We start from the raw sequence: 19,806 nt of genomic DNA, 5'->3' as shown, positions 1-19,806 counted from the left end.
GAGTTAAGTAAGGTACAGAATAATAAATATAGCCTAACCAAGTGAATAGGGGGGCCAAGCTGAGTAGGGGAGCAAAGCTCTCGATTTACCAATCGATCTACGTTCCGATCCTCACCTATGGTCATGAGATTTGGCTCATGACCGAAAGAACGAGCTCGCGGGTACAAGCGGCCGAGATGAGTTTCCTCCGCAGGGTGGCTGGGCGCTCCCTTAGAGATAGGGTGAGGAGCTCGGTCACTCGGGAGGAGCTCGGAGTCGAGCTGCTGCTCCTCCACGTCGAAAGGAGTCAGCTGAGGTGGCTCGGGCATCTTTTCCGGATGCCCCCTGGACGCTTCGCTGGAGAGGTGTTCCGGACACGTCCCACTGAGAGGAGGCCCTGGGGAAGACCCAGGACACGCTGGAGGGACTACATCTCTCGGCTGGCTTGGGAACGCCTTGGGGTTCCCCCGGAGGAGCTGGGGGAGGTGTGTGTAGATCGGGAGGTCTGGGCGGCTTTGCTTGAGCTGCTGCCCCCGCGACCCGACTCCGGATAAAGTGGAAGAAAATGGATGGATGGTATATTTAAAAATAGTTAAATAATCAACTTTATGTTGAAATCTGTCTGTGAAAACAATGCTCCATATTGTGACACCCCCCCTCCCCCCCAAAAAAATTTCCACAGCTACCAAAGCAAATAGATGAAGAGTTTGTAAAATTTCTAAAATAAAATCTGAACATTTGAAACACAAACATTTACATCACATTAAAAAGGCAGAAAGTGCAAAATATCAAATTCAATTAATTTCCTGAAGTAAAAATAAATACAAAACACTAACTCAGTTTGAAAGCAGTTGGTTCCACAAAAACGATATAAGATATAAAATGTAAATAAAGTCAGGTGATGTGGCCATTAATCATGCATTTTTTCCACCAATACTGGCTGATTTACTGGCTTCATTATAAAGTAAGAGGAGAAGGAAAACAAACAAAACCCTCCACTGCTACATAAAAGGCTTTAAGAACAAACTCGATCCCTTCACTTTCTTTCCCCAATTGGTGACATTTTTGATTACAGAGATATGCATTAACGGACTGATTGTGACACAAAATAACAGCATATAAACCGTAACACAATCAAACTGCACCTGAAGCCAGAGAAGAAAAGAAATAAAAAGTATCTGGAACATGCAGCACATCTGGTACTAAAACAACAGCACCTCGAGGTCCAAGTGTCTCACAGGACAGCTGTCCATGTTTTTATGCCAGATACTACATTAAAGTGGGACACTTCGAGTACCAAAACTCAGATTCTCAAACTGAAAGTCTGCCTGACTGTGGAGATTTAACACTGGTTCAGCAGATCAGGAAAATATTCAACACACAACTGACAAATATCAAACAATAATAAAAACACACACACACAAAAAGATAAATATATAAATGGTCAATTCTAAGATGTCTCACAATTGTAAAAGCATGCAATCATCCATGCAAGCTGATTGATTCTGGCCATCTGTGGCACCAATCAAATGAATCGATGAGATGGAAGTTCAGTCAGTAAAGTGAGATTTCAGATTAGTGTGACAGAAACATTAATCAATAAGTGACCGTTAGTATTCATGTCTGATGTTAAGATGCACTTAAGGCTCGGCAGCAAGGCAGTGAACACGAGCAGGAACACAGAGGACAAATACAGACAAATTCAGAAGGAAAGGACAGACCGTCTGTGACAGAGTCAAGAAGACAAAAACAAGCAGTCAGGACAGAATTTAAAGCAATTAATAAATAAAACAAAAACACACAGAATACATAGAAGCTACAGGTCAACTTATCCAATCAGCCTGAGGAAGAATAAGACAAATGACCCCAAACATCCTGGTCCACATAAATAAATAAATACATAAACTAAAATAAAACGGGAGTGAAATATGCAGATGTACAAAAACCGCTGAAATAACGAGTGGAAGTGTCGCCAACGGAGCACCACATGGGTTTGTTAGTGATTAATGATAAAGAAAACATGCACATGGACACAAGAGACAAAAAGCAGCAACAGGTCAGACAATAAGACAGACACAGACGTGAGGACAGAATAAGACATATAGAGACGGAGAACCCCAACAGCTGAGCAGGCAGTCCTGGATTCTCTTCAGCCTGTACGGGAGGCCACCTGCAGAAACACAGAGTGGGACGTCTGACTGAACACAGATTCTTGTATTGGAGCCACATCAGTTTGACTCTGTGGTTTGAAAAGACTTTCAGGGGCCTTTACTTAAAAGCTGCACGTGGCCAACAAACCAAGTCCTCAAACTGATACTTGCATGTGTGTCAGAGGAGGCAGATGGCCAGTTACCTGTGAGATGCTGACTCCAGTCAGTTTTTCCACCGCATCAGGGAGGCGGGTCATGATGTCCAGAACCTCTCCAGACAGTTTGGCTGCACCAATGTCCCCGGCTCCACTGGACACCATGGTAACCTTGTTGGCTTCGCACAGAGGCTTACTGATCTCTTCTGCCATCTAGTGGAGAAGGTCATGGTTAAAATTTTAAAAACAAACTGGTATTGATCAGATATGCAGCCGATCTGCTCTGTGTAAGCCTGATCCCATCAGATCTCAGAAGCTAACCAGTGCGGGACCTGGTTAGTACTTGGATGGGAGACCTCTTTGGAACACCAGCGGCTGTGTGAGTTTCTCCAGGTAACACTGGAGTTGTGTCAGAAAAGGCATCCGGCGTAAAACCTGTGCCAAATATCAATGCGGATCTTGTTGTATCCACTGTGGCGACCCCTAACACAAAAAACGGGAACAGCCGAATGGACAACCAAACCATTGATCAGATATGATTCCCTGATGGGAATAACAACAACAAAACAACTTTATCAAGTAAGTACTTCTGACATGTGAAATTTCAAAGTGCTTTTACAATGCAAAATATTAAATACAAAAAGTTTATCATCTGCATGCTGTGAAACAGATACAAATCTGAATCATCAAAATTTAAATACATAGTTTCAACTTAATGCTGATTTTTTTGTTGTTGTTTTAATGAATTTAATACACCCGCTGTTGCTCACCAGAGGCAGTTTTTCCAGCAACATGTCCACCATCGCTCCATCCTTGTACTGATGGAAAGCCTCTGCCTTCTTCGACATCTGCTCGGCTTCAGCGCGACCTTTGGCCTCCACCGCGAAAGCCTCTGCCTCACCTTTCATCTGAAGGAGAAAAAAAGCAGAGAGGCTACGCTTCATTTTGCTTTACCTGGCAACTTGGACATCAGGCAGAAAATAAAGGTCAGCTCAATCTGCTGCCACAAAAGTCTAATTTGTTTTCTGTCCTCAAACGTACTTAAATCTTACACATAGTTTTAACTTTAGTCTGACGTGCAAGAATGGCAACGTGAACATCGAGCACTGTGTTCTCACTCACCCTGATGGACTCGGCTTCAGCCTCTGCCTCCATGATCAACTTAAGACTGAAAAAATAAGAAGCAGAGAAACAAATTTATATCATAGAAATGTTTCTACAGAAATATGTCACAAATCATCAGCAATCATTTGTTTGGACAGAGCGTGTTCCTCAATCACATCATTTTATTAATGACGTCATCCTCGACTCAACTTTGATTAAAATCACCACTGACTCAATAAAATCTGCAGACTGCACAAAAGATATGTTACAGACTGGATGGCGATATGAAATCCTGACTTCAGAGTTTGTCATAAAACAGATATCCAACCTAACTCCTGTCTCCATGACCTTCCACATGCATAGATCAGGTGTGGAGCAGGAGCAGCGTTCGATTCTGCCGTGCTCCGAAAGTCAAACGCGTCTCACCGCTGAGCTTCAGCCAGTTTCTCCAGGCGGAACCTCTCGGCCTCTGCTGGTTTCTTCACTTTGGCCTCCAGCTCCCTCTCCTTGCGGATGATTTCCTGCTCCTGCAGCATGATCTGCTGCGTCCGCTCCACCACCTGGACCTGCATCTTCTCCTCCTCTATGCGCTGCTTTGTTTTTGCTACCTAGTAAAGTCAAAACAAGTCAACACACTTTAGTAGAACAAAGCAAACTAAGCAGATTTTGTCACTGTGCTGTCATCGTGCTGATGTGTGCGTACCTGCAGCTGGTAGGCCATCTCAGACTCTGCCTTCTTCGTGTTAACCTCGATGTCATAGGCCGCCTTCTTCAGCTCATAGTCCCTCTGGGCCTTCGCCATGTCAATTTCGTTCTTAAACTGAGCCGAAATCTTCTCCTGCATCGCATGGGCCTCCTGCAGAATGACACCAGGCAAGAAACATGCAAATCATTACAAATATATATATATATATATATATATATATATATATATAAAATATTTAAAACCGATTTTAATGAGTCTCCAAAACCAGATGTCAAAACCTGAAATAGACCAAGATGAATGCAAAGATGACAGAATTTATGCTGGTAAACACATGACATATTATAGTTTTTACAAATTTTATAATCAATGCAACAAATTTTGCACAAATTATTCTATTTGTAATGGACAGGGAAACGTCAGGTTAGATGAACTGAGAATCAGGATTTCATGTCTGAAGCACTAAATCCACAAATTCTGAATATTTTAAATTTGTGTACTAAATCAGAATCAGTGAAGAGACTTTAAAAACCCAAAAGCACCAGTCAGCTCTCAGGAGTAGAAATTATAGAAGTAGGATACTCAGAATAAAGAAACAGAAGCTGAAGACATCAGCCATAAAGTGGCTTTCAGGCTGACATCAGCAATGTCTTTTTAATTTGTCATTAAAATCATCTGAACTTTCAGTTTAGCTTCTATCAGTTTTATCTTTCTTTGCATTTCATGGTCCAGAAACTGCTTCAAACTAAAAATCAGAATTCCTTCTTACTGCTTTCTAACTTTGAACATTTTAGAAATAAGAATCATTTGATGAATTCCACAAAAATGTTGAATTTGTTCATGTTTCATAAACCAGTAACACCGTAGCTGTAGTACCGCACTCTGGCCATCGGAGGGAGTGACGATAAAAATCTGTTAAATTGGCACAATGACAAACACTTCCTGTGCAAACTTTCAAAATAAAGGAACGACGATGCACTACTAGAGACTGGCCACAAGAGGGCATGACAGAGACAGAGTTCGTGCAGCACCAACAGGAAACACATAAAACCAGACAAGTTGCTTTAAAATCATGTACCAGAATTAAATTAAAATAATGGCAGTGCGGTTGTATTTATCTTTTACTTGCCATTCCAGTGATATTCTTTTTTGTAAAAATGTGTTGACAGTAACATAATTTTAAGTCAAATTGATCAGACTGAATTTAAAGATTAAAATTGGCCAATACTGTACATTACTTGTCAATGGAATTTATATAAATCAAAATTATAGAACCTAGACTTGGGTGAAGATTACAAGCTAAAATATGAATATTACTTCATTCAGTTCCAAAATCTAGTGGATATTAATCAACTAGAAGCACTCAGAGTGCAAACCTCCGCCAAGGCCATGGGGTCACTGACGCCATAACATCTACACGCCGTGGAATCACTGAACCTAAAAAAGTCTAACAATGATGATTGCTCAGTAGTAAGAAAAGTTTCATCTGCTGTGACTGGATAGCATGTGTCCTTAGCCCTTGGCATCACAGTTTATTCCAACTTGCACCTTTCCCAGAAGCTACTGTCATCTGAGCACTGATATTGATATTGCATGTGCTTAGACAAAAACAAATAAGAGACAAAATTCAATTTATTATTCAACTAAACTGCAAATATATGACTAACATTTATGAAACACTTCTCTAAACAAGGCCATAGGGTCACTGACCCTAAAGAGATTCCCTCCTTGGCACAGTGATCTATTCAACAATTCAGTGTTACAACCAAAACTACAACCCCTGGCAATAATTATGGACTCACTGGCCTTGGAGGATGTTCATTCAGTTGTTTAATTTTGTAGAAATAAAGCAGATCACAGACATGACACAAAACTAAAGTCATTTCAAATGGCAACTTTCTGGCTTTAAGAAACACTATAAGAAATCAGGAAAAATAATTGTGGCAGTCAGTAACGGTTACTTTTTTAGACCAAGCAGAGGGAAAAAAATATGGACTCACTCAATTCTGAGGAATAAATTATGGAATCAGCCTGTAAATTTTCATCCCCAAAATGAACACCTGCATCAAATCAGATCTGCTCATTAGTCTGCATCTAAAAAGGCGTGATCACACCTTGGAGAGCTGTTGCACCAAGTGGAATGACATGAATCATGGCTCCAACACGAGAGATGTCAACTGAAACAAAGGAGAGGATTAACAAACTCTTAAAAGAGGGTAAATCATCACGCAATGTTGCAAAAGATGTTGGTTGTTCACAGTCAGCTGTGTCTAATCTCTGGACCAAATACAAACAACATGGGAAGGTTGTTAAAGGCAAACATACTGGTAGACCAAGGAAGACATCAAAGCGTCAAGTCAGAAAACTTAAAGCAATATGTCTCAAAAATCGAAAATGCACAACAAAACAAATGAGGAACGAATGGGAGGAAACTGGAGTCAACGTCTGTGACCGAACTGTAAGAAACCGCCTAAAGGAAATGGGATTTACATACAGAAAAGCTAAACGAAAGCCATCATTAACACCTAAACAGAAAAAAACAAGGTTACAATGGGCTAAGGAAAAGCAATCGTGGACTGTGGATGACTGGATGAAAGTCATATTCAGTGATGAATCTCGAATCTGCATTGGGCAAGGTGATGATGCTGGAACTTTTGTTTGGTGCCGTTCCAGTGAGATTTATAAAGATGACTGCCTGAAGAGAACATGTAAATTTCCACAGTCATTGATGATATGGGGCTGCATGTCAGGTAAAGCCACTGGGGAGATGGCTGTCATTACATCATCAATAAATGCACAAGTTTACGTTGATATTTTGAACACTTTTCTTATCCCATCAATTGAAAGGATGTTTGGGGATGATGAAATCATTTTTCAAGATGATAATGCATCTTGCCATAGAGCAAAAACTGTGAAAACATTCCTTGCAAAAAGACACATAGGGTCAATGTCATGGCCTGCAAATAGTCTGGATCTTAATCCAATTGAAAATCTTTGGTGGAAGTTGAAGAAAATGGTCCATGACAAGGCTCCAACCTGCAAAGCTGATCTGGCAACAGCAATCAGAGAAAGTTGGAGCCAGATTGATGAAGAGTACTGTTTGTCACTCATTAAGTCCATGCCTCAGAGACTGCAAGCTGTTATAAAAGCCAGAGGTGGTGCAACAAAATACTAGTGATGTGTTGGAGCGTTCTTTTGTTTTTCATGATTCCATATTTTTTCCCTCTGCTTGGTCTAAAAAAGTAACCGTTACTGACTGCCACAATTTTTTTTTCCTGATTTCTTATAGTGTTTCTTAAAGCCAGAAAGTTGCCATTTGAAATGACTTTAGTTTTGTGTCATGTCTGTGATCTGCTTTTTTTTCTACAAAATTAAACAACTGAATGAACATCCTCCGAGGCCGGTGATTCCATAATTTTTGCCAGGGGTTGTATTTGACATCCTTGACCATGAAAACATACCACCAGAACTTGGAATCACTTTTATGTCTTTATTAGTTCAAAAGTTATTGTATAAAAACGATTTTTCGGTAATGGCGGTTTTCTTCTGGATATGGATTCTTCATAACATTTGAAGCTACATCAAATCTGATGACACCTTACTGAATCAGTACAGATTCAGCTACAATTTGGTATTAGTTGTGCATCTCTAGCTTCATTTGTCACCTTACACCCACATTTTCTATTTTCCCTATATTTTTGCATATTCTGGATCACCAGATCCGGAATCCGGATCCGATCATCACCAAACTTTGTTGTTTGATAGAACATTTGACTATGTTACACCCTAATTTTTTTCAAGCCTTTCTGCCTTGTTTTTGTGGAGTTAGAAACTAGAATGTCAAAATTCCCCCTATCCCGCAATGGTGAAGAATCTTTAAAAAATTCCTGGATCCGGATCCAGATCACCACTAAAATTTAATTACTTGTTCCTCTTGTCATTTCCAACCACTCCACAAAATGTCATCAAAATCCATTCAAAACTTTTTGAGTTATCCTGCTGACAAACAGACAAACAAACGCGACCGAAAACATAACCTCCTTGGCGGAGGTAATAAAGATGTGATATCTCACCCTGATCACAGCATCTCTCTTGTTCTGGGCCTCGCCGATGCGCGCGTCTTTCTGAACCTGGGCAGTTCGAGCCTTCCCAAGAGAATGCAGGTAATCCTGAGGAAGAGACGGTCGTGTGTCAGAAATATAACTTTACAGTACAAACACAGCAATGGAAGACAATGAAAGTGAGACATATTTATTGCACCGCAGGATTTGTGGGGCAACATTGTCGACCATCTCCCCTTGGACTCACAGCCAGCAGGACGGTGATGTTACAAACACTGAACTAAGACAGTAAAAGTGATTTTAACCAACAGTGGGTCACACTCTGGTACTCCAGGTTCCTCCCACCATGAAGTAAAAACAATAAAAATGCACGTAATATAAAAATGCTTTGACCACAGCAGTGTCTCTGGACGTGAAGCTGATCTTCAAGCGTCATACTGTACTTGATACCTACAGATACCTCGGGTTGTCGCTGGACAGCAAACTGGACAACCAACACCAGCCACCTGTACAGGAAGGGACAGTGCAGGCTCTACTTTCTGAGGAGGCTGCAGTCATTTAACATCTGCAAGAAACTCCTGTGGATGTTCTACCAGTCTGTAGTAGCCTGCGTCCTCTTTTACACCGTGGTGTGCCGGGGTGGGGGGTACAGCTCATCCAAGAAGGACACATCCAGGCTGGACAAACTGATCAGGTGGCAGAGAATACTGGACATTATGGACGATGACAGTCACCCTCTGCACACAGTCATCAGTAGGGTTGGGTATCGAAAACCGGTTCTGTTCAAGAATTGTTAAGAAATGAATCGATCCACCGACATCAATAGCCTTTTTGCTTAACGATTCCCTTATTGGTCCTTCAGAGCGGCCGTTGTTTTTGAGGGTGTTTGTTGGGAAAATGATAATTTCTCTACGTTGATTGCAGACCCGCTACAGGGTCTGCAATCAATCGCTTCTGCAGCAGCTCTACTTGAAGCAAGGAAGCAGTGCTCTGACCCACTGCTTCATTGGTTCTTTGCTTTTCAGAAGCTGCAACTCCGCTTCTTAACGCCTCTCAAAGCCATTAAAATATGTCAATTGTGAATCACTTTTGTGCGGCTTAAAGTCATTAACTGGGACTCTTGTCTTGTTGTGGGCAAGAAACAAGAATCGTCCTTCGTTCCATTTGCACAGCTTCAAATGCTGCACCACTCTCTACCGAGTTAAGTTAGATTCTGTTTGGAATTAATAACTTCAAAGCGAATCGCTATTTTAAATCAAATAACATCTCTTTCCAAATGCTGTAATACAGACAACAAACTAAAACGTTTTTCCTCGAAAAATGAGACGTCCTGTGTTTTTTATGAATTACATTGATGTTGACATGCAGAGCAACCAGCTGAGCTCAGCTCAGAGGCTATGGAGTTACATGTGTGTCAATATCTGAAAAGAAATGCTTCTGACAAAAAGTACAGATTGTTTATTTTTAATTTATGTCCAGAGATCAAGGATCCATGAACAGATTTTATTTACATCAAGAGATCAAGTATCCAGTGACTCATTTCATATTTATTTACTTTAAGACTCAAAATGCTGTTGACAGAAAACCTGTAAAGCCTACTTTTAGTACACAGAAAATTCACAGTAGGTATTGATAAGGGATATTGATAAGGAATCGGCTCGATAAGCGGAATCGATAATGGCATAGATATTGATAAAATCTTTTCAATACTCATCCCCAGTCATCAGCAACTAGAGGAGCCTCTTTAGCCACAGACTGCTCCTTCCCAAGTGCAGAACCAACAGGCTGAAAAACTCCTTGGTCCCTCAGGCCATCAGACTGTACAACTCCTCACTTGTGGGAGAGGAGAAGTAACAGTAAGACAGAAGACGGGAATGAGAGGAACAGTTGTTGCCAGTAAACCAGTATCTCTGGTATTTATATTTCTAGTTGCAAACTTTTTTTTTTTTTTACTTTCACTTTTGATACTTTGTGTGCTTCTTACCCTCTGTGCTGCTATACAATGCTGCTGAAACCTCAATTTCCCTGAGGGAGTCCTCCCAAGGGATCAATAAAGTTCTATCTAATCTAAACTGTACACCGCTCACCGCTCCTGGTTTGTGTCTGGTTATATGTAGATGATGAATTTGTCTCTGTATAATGTACAACAACAATATGATGTTCTTCAGATTCTACAGGGTTTCTGGAGTTTTGTGTGAGAGCTCTTGGCAAAACTCTACAGTACCTGCATCAATGTGAAATGTCACCAGGTTGGAAGTATTCCATTTAAAGAACCTCAGGACAAGACTGCAATGTTCCAGCATAGATACCAGCAAGTTGGGAAGATTAGACAAATTAGTTCTATCCATCCATTTTCTACACCCGCTTACTCCAATTAAGGGTCAGGGGCACTGCAGCCTAATCCAGCAGGCACAGGGCATGGGGGTGAGGTACACCCTGGACAGGACGCCAGTTTGTCATAGGGCCACATATAGACAAACGCATTCACACCCGCACACATGCGCAATTTAAAGTTTCCAGTTCACCTAACCTGCATGTCTTTGCACGTGGGAGGAAGCCAGAGTACCCCGGAGAAAACCCACGCAAACACAAGGGGAACTTTCAAACTCCACACAGAAAGGCCAGAGGTGGGAATCAATCCCATGACCTTCTTCCTGGGAGGCATCAGTGCTAACCACAAAACCACTGTACCACCCTCAACAATTAATTAATCAACAAAAACACATTAATAATTATTCATATGAAATAATGATTTTTTTTTTTAAAGTGACTGTTTGCAGCTCTCAAGTATTTTATTATTTTGTAGACATTTTTTTTCCTTTAACATTTTAATGAGACAGTGGTTCCTGAACATTTCCCATGAAGCACTTCCTCAAGAAGTCAAGCTGCTCAATGTAATCCGCGCCAGACGGGTAAACTGGACTTGTTTTAAAACTCAATCAATAAATATCTTGTGTGTGTTCACACTGAAGAAAAGAAGAAGTTAGAAACTGAGATCTTCACAGTTATACCTGGTCATCGTGAACGTCTTTGAGCGTGTAGCTGACCACGCTGATTCCCATGTTCACCAGGTCCGATGAAGCCACCTTAAATACCTGCTCAGAGAACTTCTTGCGGTCCTTGTAGATCTCCTGTGAAATGACAGAAAAGTTAATGATTTAACCTTCAAATGTCCCCAAACAGAGCTGACCTACATCACAACAATGAGACTTAAATTTTACAGCACAAAAGGCAAATGTTAAATATTAGTTTGAATTTGAATAAAATCCTACATATGTTTTCCATCTGCTTACCAAATTTCATTACCATCCGTTCACAACATTTTGAGTTAAATGCTGCCATGTGCTAAACATTCTTCTGGATTGCGGTTCCAAAATCTTTTCTGCATCACATCCAAAACTGAACCATCCTGGAACATTATATATCTACTCAAATTTAACTGAAATCCGTACATTACTTTTTGAGTTATCCTGCTAAAAACCAAATGTCTGTGAAAACATTATCCCCTTGGTGGACGGTAAAAACACCAGTCCATTACCTCCACAGTCAGGTGTGCGATGATGGCCCTCTGATGCCCCTCCAGTGTCTCCAAAGCGATCTGAGCGATTTCCACCTCTGACTTCCCCATAAACATCTGGCAAGCAGCAGCCAGCATCTGCTTATTCTGACCCTGAATCTTCATCTGCAGGAAAGAGCAGGTCAGAGGGCGAGAAACATGTACCACATTAGTCCTCTACCCTTCAAATAAATAAATAAAATCGTTACAGATGCTGCACATTAGTTATGATTTTTCAACCTCTGGGTCATTCAAAGTAGATTCAATTGGTTCATTTCCAGACCTTAACATGACAGCATCCACACAGGAAAACAACAAAACTCCTGTTACAAACCACAACCATGGTTTCCTGTCACATCTGTTATTCAAGAGTAGGGTTGGGTATCGAGAACCGGTTCTTTTCAGGTATCATTAAGAAATGAGTCGATCCACTGACATCAATAGCCTTTTTTCTTAACGATTCCCTTATCGGTCCTTCAGAGCGGCCGTTGTTTTTGAGGGTGTTTGTCGGGAAAATAATAATTTCTCTATATTGATTGCAGACGTATGGAAAGACATTCATGCCAATAACGTCTGAAAGGAAATGCTTTTGACAAAACTACAGATTTTGTTTATTTCTATTTATGTCCAGAGATCAAGGATCTACCATGTAGAGTTTATTTATGTCCAGAGTTTAAGGATCCAGTGACCAATTTCATATTTATTTACTTTAAGACTCAATAAAATGTTGACATAGAAAATCTGTAAAGCCTACTTTTAGTACACAAAATTATATATCAATAAAATCTTGTCAAGTTGAATCTGGTATTTATTCAGTATGTTAACATTTCCCATAATCACCCTGCACTTCCCAGGATGCACCGTGGTGCCAGCAGAGTTCCGGCATCTCACATCGCATGTAAATAATGGCAAACCAAGGATGTGAATGGCGCTGATTCAGTGAGTTCACAAGCGATTATGATGATGGCATGTTCTCCCAAGTTGAGAGGGTTATCTAGAGGAGGCGTAGCACCTCTGATGAACTTCTGCTGTGCCCCCATTTGTGTTGTTGTCCATACTTCATGAGGTGTGTTTATATTGTTCCCTGAACCAGAGCTCTGCTGAAACTGACCTTTTGTGTGAGTCACAGACTGCCAGACGATGCAAGATTCACAACTGTGAAACACCAAATAGTAGAATAAAATAGTTAAGAGCTGAACTGTGGTACAGTGTGTCTGAGTGTTCACACTGACCTGCGCAATCCCAGTGACAGAGATGGGCACGCCATGGCGGGTATACACTTTATCACTCTTCACGTTCAGTGTCAGAGTATTCAGGGAAATCCTGGGAAAAAAGACAGTGTTGGACATTCAAAAACAAAACAATCAATGACTGATCACAAGCTGCTCTAATAGAGTAACATGTTTTTTTTTTTTCTCTCAGTGCAAGATGGATGCAGCCATCAGACACAGACAGCAAACTGCAGGAGTCTGCTGTGGCGTGAGGAACTGGAGTAGCAGCATGCATGGAAAAAGATGGGAGGTGCACAGGATGTGCATTAGTAGTGTTATGGCTCCGCTGTGCGGCATCAGCTGATCCACCAGATGCTGCACACAAGCAGGCAGGCTTTATAATCATTTGATCTTTGGATGCTGCTCCTTTTCTCTCTCTCTTCCAGTTTGGACTCCAATCACATCATTTTATAATTTGAAGAAAATATTCCACAGCATGAAACGCCACTAATCTGCTTTGACAAACAGAGTTGCTGCTGCTGTTGTACACAGGCCCCACATGATCATTAAAATACATTGTGTTCAGGAAATACAGGCTGAACCTGTGGCTATAAGCAGCAATGCCTGTGATTAAATAGACAGAGATATGAGCATAAGTAGATAAAGTTTACCCACCGTTGGATCTGCTGGATACAGGGGAAGACGAACACTCGGCCTCCATTTATCATTAAGGGAGGAGAACGACAAAACCCTGCCAAAGAAGAATGAACAGACCCGTGACACCTGTCAGTTTGTGGGAGATTAAATATTACATCATATTTGTCTTTTATTTAGATTGCAAATCAGTCTAGCCACAAAAACAGTTGAAAAACAACACATATATGTATGGATAGGCACGTGTGTATTTGTGTATGTAAAACTGCAGCTATAACTGTGTGTTTCCATCATGATTCTAAAACCTCAGAATGGGAGTTAAATCTAAATGACGCCCTTGGCAAACATACGTCATTACAAGTATCAATTAGATTATGTCAACAAAGTTGGTGTGTAACAGAGTAAACGTGGCAGATGGGTTTACCTGACACCACCATCGCCTCATTGGGGCCGCAGGTGTAAAACATCTTCAGCGATTCTCTTCTAGACCAAAACATGTTAATTTAGAGGTCTACAAAAATAGTCACCATCAAAGCGTCATCATGTTAACGTTTGTTCACACGTCCATTTATAGAGAGTTAGTTGGTTGATTGGGTAGTTTGCGTAATTTTGTCTCTGAAAATTGAGGGCCTATATAAAAATGGCTGTAAATCCTTAGTGCCATAAAAAAAAAAAAAAAAAATCAAACTCCTTGAATTAAAGCTGGAAGTCTGCAGTACAAGCACATGTTAACAGTTTAATTTTAATTTCATTCTGGTGATGCAGAGACAAAAATTACTAATCCCAGGCTGTCCAAATACTTGTGGGCCTGACTGTATCCATTGAGTCAAATAACATAAGCTGTGACCACTGCTTCATTACAACAACAAAAAAATAAACTACATCCGAAACATATTAATTGTATATGATGATTCGATGGGATGAAATTGTTAAATAAAAATGAAAACATTCCTTTTGGGGGGGGGGGGGGGGGCGCTTTAACAAATAATAATCGCCCATTAAATTGTGTCTTCTAACAACATAGATCACATGAATTTAATGATATAAAACCGAAAATGTGAGTTATATAAATTCTGTTCCCGTAACAAAATGAGAGGGCGGGGCTATGATGCCAATAACCACCAAATCTACACAATTAGTGTGCAGAAAAATCATCAAGATCACGCGTAAGAACAACAACAAACACAAACACTTGTTTGTGATGCGAAAAAGATGGAAAAAGACAAAAAGTATTATCTGAATTTGACGATAATTAGTGCCTGTGCCTATTCATTTGACACGGATTATGTTTACAGTCGACAGCAGCATCAGAATCACACACTTACCGAGAATTTAGCAAAGCTGTAGCTCAAAAAAAAAAACAAAACGAATTAAAACACCGGGGGAGGAGAACAGAACGTCTTGAGATTAATATAAATTTATTTCAGATGACGAGCATCAACTCCAGCGGGCACGCGCACAGTGGACAGACTGCAGCTCAGCGGTTTTTATTCTGCACGCCCATCATCAAAGCTGTGTGCCGTCGCCATCTGCTGGCGCGGTGGGGAACTGCAACTAACAAAGTTGAATAAGCATATGAAACATAAATAAGAACTGATGTCATAAACATTCACATTATTTGATTTGAATGGCTTTGTGCTGTCGTCAGACAGATTAAAATGAAAAAGCAGACAGAATTTATATCAAAAGTAAACAGCGAAAATAATCTATATACTAAACGTGGAGGTCCCATTTTTTTGTCCTCAATGTTCTTTGGATCTGCTCACCTCACGCATCATCTCTACACTCTCGATCTCTCCATATCCTCTGTAGTTACAGATGCACATCATGTCTTTCATTAGAACGGCCGATCTGTGATATACCAACAAATTCCGCCAGGTGGCGTTTTCGCCCAGCGAGTATAAATCCGTCCAGCTTCCATGTATTAGTGCAGCAGATAAGAAAATATTTAAAGCAGAATCCTGAAAATGATGATAAAAGCATCAAATTCGACAGAAATACTCCTCAGACAATTCGCTTTTGAAAAAAAAGATCGGCCACTTGAATTTTCAGTTGACGTTGAGGTAGAGGTCAATTGAAGAATTACACAGAGGTCAAAATTAAAAGATGCTCCAATCATATTGAAAAATATTCCATATTATTTACCTGATCATAAAGATTCCAAAAAGGTATAGTTTGGACTGTCTGTAACTGAATTCTATGGAGTTACGGGATAAAAACAGCAAGAATGGTGACAAAGGTCAGTGTCGGTTTGTACAGGGATCAAAAGTTAAAGTTGGTCCAATTTTGGTAAAAAGTGATACGAATTACTAGTTGAGTTAACATGGTTTTAAAAAGGAATAGTTTGGACCATGTATCATCCTTACTTATTGCGTTACGGGGTAACATTCAAGATTCAAGATTCAAGAGTTTTATTGTCATATGTACAGCAGAAACAGGCAGTTACACTATACAATGAAATTCTTACTTTGCTATTCCTCCATTCACCAATATAATCTTAAAAAGAAAGAAAGAAAGAGAGAGGAAAAGGCGAAATGTTTAAAAAACATTAAGTTATTATAAAAACAAATAAACACTAAACTTAATAAACTTAAACTTAATAAACACTTAAGTTATTGTGCAAATTGTGCAAATATGTAGAGCAGCGATTCAGAGAGTGCAAATCACGAGTAACGGATGGGGACAGTAGTATTCAGAACAAATATAAATAAACCTATGTAAACAGTATTTTAATAGCAGCAGTACAGTGTATTTAAGATGCAGTCTAGTGTCAACAGGCAAAAATTGTGGTCCTGGACTTCACACTCCTGTAACGTCTGGCTGAAGGTAGGAGTGTAAAGAGGTTGTGCTGGGGGTGAGTGCTGTCCTTGATTATATTCTGGGCCCTCCTGATGACTCTGGTGTGATAAATGTCCTGTAGTGAGGGAAAGGCTGCTCCTGAGATGGACTGAGCAGTCTTGATCACACACTGGAGAGCCTTTCTGTCCTGAGCAGTGCAGTTTCCATACCAGACTGTGATGGCGCTGGTGAGAACACTCTCAATCGTACTCCTGAAGAAGGTGCTGAGAATTTTGGCTGGCATGCCAAATTTCCTTAGTCTTCTCAGAAAGTATAATCGCTGCTGGGACTTCCTTATGATGGTCTGTATGTTGTGAGACCAGGTGAGATCCTCACTGATATGGATGCCAAGGAATTTGAAAGTTCTCACCCTCTCCACCTCCGTTTCACCTATATACAGGGGTGTGTGCAGCACCTGCTTCTTCCTCGGATCAACAATAATTTCTTTGGTCTTGTCTGCATTTAATAAAAGATTGTTGTCATGACACCAGGCCACAAGCTCAGCCACCTCCTTCCTGTATGCTGTCTTTTCCCCGTCAGTAATCAGACCAATGACTGTAGTATCGTCTGCAAACTTGATGATACAGGTGTTATTCTGAGAGGTCACACAGTCGTGTGTGAAGAGTGTGTACAGGAGGGGACTCAGCACACAGCCCTGGGGGACCCCAGTGTTCACTGTTCTTGTGCTGGATGTACGACTGCCAATACTGACTGACTGGGGTCTATTCGTAAGGAAGTTCAACACCCAGTTGCAAATGGCAGGTGTCAGTCCAAGGACGAGGAGCTTCTCTATAAGTTTGTATGGTATGACAGTGTTGAATGCTGAGCTATAGTCGATAAACAGCATTCTGACATACGTATCCTTTCCCTCCAGGTGAGTGAGGGCTGTGTGAAGGGTAGTATTGACTGTGTCATCTGTGGAGCGGTTCCGCCGGTATTCAAACTTTAGAGGATCTATGGTATTAGGAATGGTCTCCTGGATATGAGTCATGACTATCCTCTCAAAGCACTTCATCACAATTGGGGTGAGTGCCACATGGCGATAGTCATTTAGGCAGGTCACAGCACTTTTCTTTGGAATGGGCACAATGGTGGTACTCTTGAAACATGATGGCACAAAAGCTTGTGCAAGTGACAGGTTGAATATATCCACGAACACATCAGTCAGTTCTGATGAGCAGACACTGAGTGCACGCCCTGGGATGTTATCTGGACCAGCTGCTCTCTGTGGGTTTATTCTCCTCAAGTTCCTGCGCACATCTGCTGGTGTGACAATGAGCGGTGCGTTATGTGACATGTCATAGAATCCAACAGACGTAGAGACGTTAATTCTTCAATTGACCCCTACCTGACCACAGATTGAAAAGTCATGTGGCTAATCGTTTTTGTTTTTTTCTTTCCAAAAGAGGAGTGTCTAAGGAGCACTTCTGCCGAATTTGATGCTTTTATCACCATTTGCATGATTGTTTCAGTTACCTGCTGCACTATATAACATTCAATGCATTATCACTGAGCACTGCTTTTTTTCATTAGTATTTCATCAAGGTAGGCCATTGAAAATGATCTCAAGATGTTTCCTAGGGCTAAAACATCCACAGATTCCAAATCTGCCATCACATTTGTGCCAGCTATTATGGTTCGGGCACTACGGGCCACGTTTTGACGCCGAAATAGCACTCAGGCAGCTCCCCCCCGCATATAAACTGTATAGTTTTGTGAAAACATTGGTTGGCATTATTGGAAACAAATGTCAGCATGTTTAGTATACACTAGGTGGCGCTGTTACTGCTGCAAATGTCTTTTACTGCCACCTGGTGTTGTGATAGATACATTTTATTAACAACTTCGTAACATAATCAGGAAAAATTAAAAATTACATGAATTTTCATTACACTACAGAGTCAGTCATTTCATCATTATTAGGACTTTAAAAAAAGATGAAGTTTAACCTTCTTAAATAAGGGCTCAGTGTGTCTGTTATAGCTGCTACTTCAAAATACTTTCAATTTCAATTTATTTTCATTTATATAGCGCCAAATCACAGCCTCAAGGTGCTTCACACAAGTAAGGTCTAACTTTACCAACCCCCAGAGCAACAGTGGTAAGGAAAAATGCCCTCTGAGGATTAAACCTCAAGCAGACCAGACTCAAAGGGGCGACCCTCTGCTTGGGCCATGCTACAGACACAAATTACAAAACAATTCACAAAACGAATATACAGGAAATGTTACCGGCGCACAGGACAGTTTCCGGAACAGATATCACACCCATCTCTGGATGGAGCCACACCTCAAACAGATAGAGAGAAAAAAGCAGAATCAAGCATCATAAAGACAAATATAGTATAATTTGTCAGCATTCAGCAACAAGAAAAATAGAAGAAATACTAAGGCGACCGCTGGCCACTAGCCCTAAGCTTCACTAAAAGAACCAGAATTTAGATAAATCTGAAGCCGCAGCACGCTCCGTTTCCTAAAAGCCTAGAAACTATCCCAGTATGCTAGCAATACGAAAGGGAAAATAAGTGCTTCTTAAGTCTGGACTTGAAAGTCTCTACAGAATCTGACTGTTTTATTGACGCAGAGAGATCATTCCACAGAACAGGGGCATGATAAGAGAAAGAAATCTTTGAAAGCTTTCTTTTGGAAGCTAATATGTTGTCTCAGTATACTGCTGCACGCTTTCCTGGGTCAGTGACTCACGATTAGTACACTTGTTATTCACCATCCAAAGGACGGGTACTTTGCTAGTTTAAACTATAGAGCACTGAGGTCATACCTCTGCCACGGTAACAATGGGCAACAGTAAACATTATTATCACTTCTCCTGAGTTAGAATGGATAAAGATGTCATTAATAACAATACAACCCCTGGCAAAAATTATGGAATCACCGGCCTCGGAGGATGTTCATTCAGTTGTTTAATTTTGTAGAAAAAAAGCAGATCACAGACATGACACAAAACTAAAGTCATTTCAAATGGCAACTTTCTGGCTTTAAGAAACACTATCAGAAATCAAGAAAAAAAGATTGTGGCAGTCAGTAACGGTTACTTTTTTAGACCAAGCAGAGGAAAAAAATATGGACTCACTCAATTCTGAGGAATAAATTATGGAATCACCCTGTAAATTTTCATCCCCAAAACTAACACCTGCATCAAATCAGATCTGCTCGTTGACACTGACCCTATGCCATGACATTGATCCTATGTGTCTTTTTGCAAGGAATGTTTTCACAGTTTTTGCTCTATGGCAAGATGCATTATCATCTTGAAAAATGATTTCATCATCCCCAAACATCCTTTCAATTGATGGGATAAGAAAAGTGTCCAAAATATCAATGTAAACTTGTGCATTTATTGATGATGTAATGACAGCCATCTCCCCAGTGCCTTTA

At 40.6% G+C, this 19,806-nt stretch overlaps 1 protein-coding gene across 1 annotated transcript; it reads right to left on the bottom strand.

Moving 5' to 3' along the window:
* Window positions 1-1,903: 1,903 nt before the first annotated feature.
* On the bottom strand, window positions 1,904-14,948 carry flot1a (flotillin 1a). The gene is made up of 13 exons (XM_034161516.1): window positions 14,899-14,948; window positions 13,998-14,061; window positions 13,595-13,670; window positions 12,941-13,031; window positions 11,691-11,834; window positions 11,164-11,283; window positions 8,165-8,260; window positions 4,092-4,244; window positions 3,815-3,996; window positions 3,407-3,452; window positions 3,055-3,192; window positions 2,333-2,497; window positions 1,904-2,149 (listed from the first exon to the last, which is right to left on the bottom strand). The coding sequence occupies exons 2-13, from the start codon at window positions 14,038-14,040 to the stop codon at window positions 2,129-2,131; spliced, it is 1,275 nt and encodes a 424-aa protein (XP_034017407.1). The 5' UTR covers window positions 14,041-14,061; window positions 14,899-14,948; the 3' UTR covers window positions 1,904-2,128.
* Between the last annotated feature and the right edge of the window lie 4,858 nt (window positions 14,949-19,806).

This window comes from Thalassophryne amazonica, chromosome 20 (assembly GCF_902500255.1).
Source record: "Thalassophryne amazonica chromosome 20, fThaAma1.1, whole genome shotgun sequence".
Taxonomy (NCBI): Eukaryota; Metazoa; Chordata; class Actinopteri; order Batrachoidiformes; family Batrachoididae; genus Thalassophryne; species Thalassophryne amazonica.
The sequence above is the reverse complement of the archived record's forward strand: the minus strand, read 5'-3'. Positions and strand labels throughout refer to the sequence as shown.

What these genes read in the sequence shown, in the direction of transcription:
- flot1a (XM_034161516.1), bottom strand. Translation starts at nt 14,040, where the DNA reads ATGTTTTACACCTGCGGCCCCAATGAGGCGATGGTGGTGTCAG. An exon ending in CTGTCACTGGGATTGCGCAG is followed by an intron (nt 11,835 to 12,940) that starts GTCAGTGTGAAC and finishes TCTTTCCTGCAG; the next exon opens with ATGAAGATTCAGGGTCAGAA. An exon ending in TCGCACACCTGACTGTGGAG is followed by an intron (nt 11,284 to 11,690) that starts GTAATGGACTGG and finishes GTCATTTCACAG; the next exon opens with GAGATCTACAAGGACCGCAA.